A 7,115-nucleotide genomic window follows, 5' to 3' on the forward strand; every position below is an offset into this window, starting at 1 on the left:
AAATCAGCTGGTATTTATCCGTACGGATACACAATACGGAGCCCGCCTGCTCCTGATTGTGGCCAAACATAGGACTGGATTGCTCCAACTCCCTTGGCCCGTGAACACTGCAGTACCCAAATCCACGGCTCGGTCTCTTCCGCGACCCTTGTTACTAGTTCATGCAGACTCTTGGACCCATGATTCCGAACATGTGGATTTGTCTCCCTGCGCCGCTTGCTTACGTCTTTCTGCGTTAGTCCTCCCAATTATGCCGCTTAGCGAACCACTTGACAAAGTATACCAGTCCAAGGAGAACCGGAACCTCGATCAGTGGCCCAACAGTCGTGGCAAGCGCCTCGTCCGAGTCAGGTCCGTACGCTGCAACTGCAATCGCAATGGCCAACTCAAAGTTGTTGCTGGCCGCCGTAAAGGCTTGCGTGCACGCGAGCCCGTATCGGAACCCCAGCTTGCGGGCGACGAGTAGCGTCGCGGAGAAGATGACGGAGAAATAGACCACCAGTGGCGCTGCCACCCGCACCACAGAGACGATCTGGTGCACGACCTGAGCACCTTGCGAGGCAAAGAGAACGATGATGGTGTAAATGAGGCCGACTAATGACCACGGCGCCAAGAATGGTATAACCTTGCTGCTGTACGTCTTGATGCCGACGGTGTATATGAGCAACAGGCGTGTGAGGATGGCCGCACCCAGGGGGATGCCCAGAAAGACGCCCACGGCGGAAGCAACTGTCGAATATGAGATGGAGGAAATGCTGCTGTCTTGGCCGATCACCCGGATGAATAGCAGGGCCACGGGAGCGAAGAGAACGATTTGCAGAAACGAGTTGACTGCAACGAGGATCGCGCAGTAGTTTCCGTCCCCTCTGGCCTAAGTCAAGCCTGTCAGTATACATTGAGATCACGGGTTTGCGGTGGTTCGGAATAGTTACCAAACTTGTCCAAATCAAGACCATGGCAATACATCTCGCGATTCCGACCAGAATCAGGCCGTTTCGCAAGCCCTCTTTTTCCGGTAGAAATGCCCATGATAAAGCGAGCTATTTTCCTATCATCAGCAAGTGCCGAAACATGGGCTCAAGAACAAGTCAAGACTGACCATGAAAAGGGGTGCAATGATCCAGTTGATGATGATACTGAAACCAAGCTGGATCCAGATCTCTCGCGTACGAAAGACGTGGTGTAGCTTTTCGTATTGCACCTTGCACAGAATGGGATACATCATCACCAACAGACCGATGGCTGGATTCTATTAGTCCCGGTTTTATGAGAGCTGGAAACACAAGTGTTTACCTATAGGCACGGATACTCCGACGAACTTGCCTTGTTGAAGGGCTGGCGCGGCGTTGGGGACGAAGTTTCCGAGAAGGATGCCTATCAACATGGCAAGAAATATCCAGACGGCCAAAAAACGATCAAGAAGACTGAGGGATTTGAAGATTGAGGATTCTTGGGCCTCGTCAGTCTCAGGACTCTGTTGCTGCTCAACATCACGACGTGCACCGCTGTTGTCAGGCTTCTCAGCAAGATCTCCATCTTTGTGCAATCCCTTGCCAGGCATAATTCCGGAGGTAAACCCCGACATAATAGAAGGGAGTAAAGGGGGAGGAACAATTAACAGGCAAAGGTGAGAGCTAATGGCAACCCTACGGCTACGCTGGATTTCTTTTGTTCTTCTTTTGTAAGTACAAATTGGCGGGAAACGGGCCCAAGGGGGGCGGGTATTGGCGGTAGGGTTATCCGTATGGGCCAATCAAAGCCGAAGGGTGACATTTCTCTGAAAGTGCCACCCGAGCATTTCTCCCATTTTTTACATACTTCGCACTCTTTCTTGAACGGCTTGCAACTTAGCCCCGGAAACGGCTCGTCTTTTTAAACAAGGAGGTAGAAGACCCGGATGACCTTGTTTTCCAACCATAAACGGGCCACCGGCACATTTGAGCTTGAGATTTATTAGATCGTTGTCCCGGAACCTAATCTAGTACTATATGTCGGTTAAGTTAACTTGCCTATGATTTACAAACCGACGCATATCGTTTGGTGTCTTGTCGTCGAATTTATGCCGCTGTCATGCATTCTGTGTGGGGCTTGGTGCTTTGAATGGCCTGGAGGACGAACTATATTTCGACATAAAGTTTTCTTGTTTCTCTAGAACAGGTTTACCTGCCCCCCCACGTCTGCATTTCAAGTCTATTGCGGGCCAGGCGAGGTTCAGCCCCAGCCTCATTCATGCGCTATCCAACCCAACCCATAAAGAGCTGAAGCCTTCCCAAGCCACGATCTGATGTCCACATGAAACAGTTGGACCCCTTAAAGGAAAGCATATAGTAGTTGTTAGCAAGGAATCCCTTTGCGGTTCGCAAAGAACTAGTGTCACAACATGAGCTCCTCCCTGAACGTGAGGGGTGGAAGGGAGTGTCCTTGGAATGTCAGTCATGTTATTTCTTAACGAGATGGCCGTTAATACGGATGCTACGCGCATCAATTCTGATGAGCGTCATTTGGGAGCAACTCTCGATGACAAAATGACAGTCTTGAGGCGGTGTCCAGCGATTTATCGTTTCCATGCGCGGGATGGAATTGTTTTTGATGAATATAGTCTCAATTGATCTTGTATCAGCCTGTAAATTTCTCTATTATTTTCTTCCCCCCGCCTTGTTTCCCATTCATGTTCCGACCGGAGGCGAGGACAGCTTTAGGAGCCGCCCCCAGGTCCGGGCGAAGGTGCGTCTGGCATTGCTATTGCCCGACGTAGGAAGTACGTACCCCGGGGCGGGGCTCTGCTCTATCGGGCCGATACACCTTCCGAACCTGCTGCCCTGAGATGCTGTGCCCTCTCCCGTGCCCCCTTCTCCGTTTTGCTTCCCAATAAAAATTCTCCAACCGGTATCATGCTCAATTCTTTATCCTTCACTCACCTCAACACCAATCAGGGAAACTGGTTTCGCGATTGCAATACACCTCAAACACTGCGCGTCGTCAGTGTCGATCCCTCATTCGACATTGTGATGCGGAGTGTTAACCTTGCTTTCACTTGCAATGCTGTCGTCATTCCCAACAGCACAGCGTTGATAGGTTGAGGAGCGCTGTCGCCTTCAAATGATGATGGACATCTCGATCTCCTACTACGACGCTTTGCAGCACCTCATACCGACCTGCGCCACCCCGCCGCCAGCTGTGCCTTGGAAGCGACCAAGCCACACCTCCGGCTTCATATGCCCTGTCGTCCCTCAAGGCGCATTGGTGTCGTTTCGGATTCGGCATCGCCACGAGGATGCAGGTTCTGGTCGCCTTCCAGCTCGCGTGCTCATCCAGCATTTCGCAAGTGCGAGGCGCTCTGTCGGCCCCGTTATCTGGAAGAGCGTCGTTCTTCTGGACCATCCAATGGGCCTGGCTAATCAAATCAACAGCTTTTTTGAAATGACCCGTCATTTGACGGATAACGGCATATGTGTGTACAGCAATGGGCTTCTCTCTGTGCCATTCTTGCTGAAGGAATTCCAACGTGCCAAGATCAAATTCTGCCATTCTATTACCAAACACCTACGTCGCTCTTTATCTCGATAGCTCTGGTGTATGAAGAAAGGGCAACATCTTACATAGTCGTCATGCTCGTGACCGACACAGTCGGAGGCTGATCCTAAATCAATTTTGATCGGGCTTCCCCAGGGGTTCTACGGGAATGTCTTGAATCCCCTCGGATAGGGGATGAGGAGAAGGAGCCTCAGTGAAATTCCAATCTCAACCCCACACCAATCTGCCCAGCCCTGTTGTCGTTGTCCGGACTGCCCGGCTCACCGCCAGCAAGCTGCTCGAATTATGGCGATATGAGCAAGGCATATCCATCCTCCCCTTGATTGGCCGTTTTGATTGGCCATTGCCCGCTGCGGCCAACCACAGGATCAGAGGGTTCATCTCAACACACTTCAATGATCTGATGATGGGCACACTGGTGGGACTCGAGAAAACAATCTGGGAAAATAGCTTGGCTTTCATCAACTTTGATGACAGATCTCGGCAAAATGGCTTCTCAAACAGAGAAATTTTGGTTCTCGGACATGGACGGACCATGCCTTTCCAGCGCCACTTGGATCCACGAGCCTCGCTCACGGACGCTCCCCAATTTCTTCGAATCGCCGCGCCTTTCCCCTTTGAACGGGGATTATTTCTTCCGAGGCGAGGCAATCACTTTCTTTTGTCATGTAATTGACTTTGATTCATTCGATGGGCCATCGCTCAGCAACGAGTCAAACGGCGCGAGCCTATTCATGGAAAATACCTCCAGTCTGGCTGGCACCTTGCCCTCAAGGTTCCCCCAAGAAGATCGGAATATTCGAAGAACATGACAGATCCCTCCCAGCAGGGCAAGGCCCTTACCCGGACAATGATGGCATAAGCCGCGTCGGGATACAGATGGGAAGGCTGTTGACGCGCTAACGTTCCCACTTTTGAACAGGGGTTGTCAGGCATGGCAATTCGAGCGAGGTCAGGATTCCGATGTGCGATTTTGACAGATGACGGGCAGAGCGTTAAACGTTGGGCTGCCGCAGCAAACTCAAACCGCTGGGGAGCCATAAAAGCATCGCAAGTCGAATGCATCGGACATCGCACAAGACACGACTCACCGTCCATTGGCCGAGACATTTGATCATTGTGTCCGGAACAAAGCTCTTACCGTAGATCCCCTGCTGCGAATTCCAACGGCAACGGCTGAGGCCTGTCCAGCTGGAAGACAATGGCCTCGGCCCATTCGTACCGGTGACGCGCCCAACTAACTGCAGCCAAATAGTCCCAAGATGGGAAACGTGGCGCCGGCGAAAAGCCACATGCAGAACTTAGGTGCATGTTCTCATTACCGCCGTTGCCCAGACGCGCATCACTAGTGAGTGTACCGTACCATACCACCAAGAGGCAATCGTCGGGCGCAGGATTTATTTTCAGTCTAAATCGACTTCTGACCAGCTAGGCAATTACCAATTACGGCGGACAATGGGCCTTTGGAACAGAACCCTAGCCAGCCATTGGGGGTTGTCTGCGGTGCATACATAACTTTTAATGCAGGCGGCAGCTGCAGCAACCAGCGCTTCAATGTCGGCCGAATTTCAGCAGGCAGAGGAGGCCCCCACGTATGCAGCCCGCTGGGGTCTTGAGGGGTTGCGAGTCGTGATACTCGGCAGCATCTGTCCACGGTACCCTGCCGAGTTCCGATGAAGCGAGCGGGGCGGCGACGGCCGTCTCGTTTGATCTCCCAGGTATCCGCGCTGCCCTGGGCTGCGCTGAGCCAGGACAAGGCCAGACGAAATCGCCCGAACACTTGTTGGAGTTTGGGGGCATGAGGGGTTGAGGGCGAGCGTTTGCAGGTGTCGGCTTCCATGCAGACCCGACTCCGTGTTCGCTCACCAAGTTCTGTGCGTTGTCCCGATTGATCATTATTCAGGGGCTTGATCTCATTGTCGGACAACAGCTGCTAGCCTCAGCCCAGGAAGACGCCGCACCGCCTCGCGACGCTAGCAGGTGCGCTGGACGAATCTCCTCACGATCGGTGAGACACGCTGGCCCCGATGCTTTAGTCTTAGCCAGGGGCTTGGGAGAAGCCGAAGCAGAAGCAGAAGCAGTTGAAGACAAGCCAATCGCCCTCGGGTTGATCCCCAGGCTTGATTGAGTGAGCTGAGGTGGGCGCGCCTGCGCCCGCGCCCAGCCACATAATCCTCGAGCTCGTCGGGAGGACTGCTGGACTGACCGACTGACTGGCGTTCTGTTGCGACAGAATGCTGCCGAACAAATTCCTGCCAATAAATCCCGTTTCTGTACGGACAAGGAACGGGATGCTCCCTCTCCTTGCAGGCATCTTTCGGTCAGCAGGGCTGCCATGGTCAAGGCAGGTTTCTGTTCCTGTTCATAGGCCGGCACTGGCAGGAAGGTGAGATAAAGGCGGACCCTCGTTCGTATTAATCCCCGCTGGCCCTTGGCGATCAACCACGCAACCCCATCCGCGGCCCAAACGGAGCGTTTAGCTTCGATGCTGTGCTGTGCGGGAAGGAGGAGGTTGGCATGTATTTCGCACTCTCTGCAGATAGCTGGCTACATTAGAGCCAAATTGCTTCTCTGCCTTGGCTTGGCCGAACTGGTGCTGTTGCAGCGTCTCGGGGGCCTGTAGGCAGACCCACGGCCATCACACACCTCACACATATTGCACTGCACGGCAGAGAGCCTGCATAACAAATCCCTTCACATCAGACCAGACGAAGAGCGGCATTATCGCACTTCCCCTTCAAGCCCAGTACAGTGTCTGTGTGGCGAGCCTTATTCTTATTCATGGGGCGGGCAGCACCAAGGCCTAATGATTTATTGGAATTGAGCCTGATGGCGCCCGCTCAACCGCCTTTCGACTTGTGGTGGCGTAGCGGTTCTTACTGCGTTCGAAGACAGGTCAAGGGCCACAATGGGGTACTGGACATTTAGCAGCATACCTAGTAGGAGTAATATTACTACTCCAGTTGCTGCTAATGCCTGATCCCACTGACGTATTATGTACTCTCCTGGTTTCTATTATTACTGTCACTGCGTCGACGTCTCCGTCCGAGGCCGCCCCCCTGCCCGTCGTCACCCGTCCCCCGATTGTTCAATCTGTTTCTGCCTTGGAGCATCCCGTCGCTTTCTTCCAAAATCCTCCCGACTCTTTTTTTTTTTGTTCTCCGGTCTAAGCAAGGACCCCCCTCCGGCGGTTCTAGTGCGCGCGCCAAGCTGCTGACTCTCGCTCACCCATCTCCTTTTTTCCCTCTTCCTGTTTTGCCTGTGAGACAGCCCGATCAAGTCTAAGACCTTACAAATCTCCCATACCAAGCTTCTTGCGACTGACGGCGTTTAATTTGCATCATCTACCGTCTTGTCGCATTACGGCGCGCGTTCCCCCAAACCAAATTCCAGAGGGAAAAAGGTGGAGATCATCATAATATCAAGCTCCGCTATTTTATCGCTCTTTGAAACGTTCCAGCTCCAGTCTTGGACAGGGAATCCTCCCCAACCGGCCTGCTCTGCTCCTCTCTTCAGATTTCTGCCTCCGCTTCTCTCAGACTCTCGCTCTGTGTGCCTCTTTGTCTTTCTCTCGACAGACA

General features: G+C 52.9%; 1 protein-coding gene across 1 annotated transcript; it reads right to left on the reverse strand.

Moving 5' to 3' along the window:
* Positions 1-235: 235 nt before the first annotated feature.
* On the reverse strand, positions 236-1,585 carry EsH8_VI_000511 (arsenic resistance protein; the record flags this gene model as incomplete). Its single annotated transcript, XM_083271764.1, has 4 exons — positions 236-871; positions 933-1,040; positions 1,100-1,242; positions 1,294-1,585. The coding sequence occupies 4 exons, from the start codon at positions 1,583-1,585 to the stop codon at positions 236-238; spliced, it is 1,179 nt and encodes a 392-aa protein (XP_083126938.1).
* Positions 1,586-7,115: the final 5,530 nt, after the last annotated feature.

The sequence above is a fragment of the Colletotrichum jinshuiense genome, chromosome 6 (genome assembly GCF_051148585.1).
Source record: "Colletotrichum jinshuiense chromosome 6, complete sequence".
In the NCBI taxonomy this organism is placed as follows: Eukaryota; Fungi; Ascomycota; class Sordariomycetes; order Glomerellales; family Glomerellaceae; genus Colletotrichum; species Colletotrichum jinshuiense.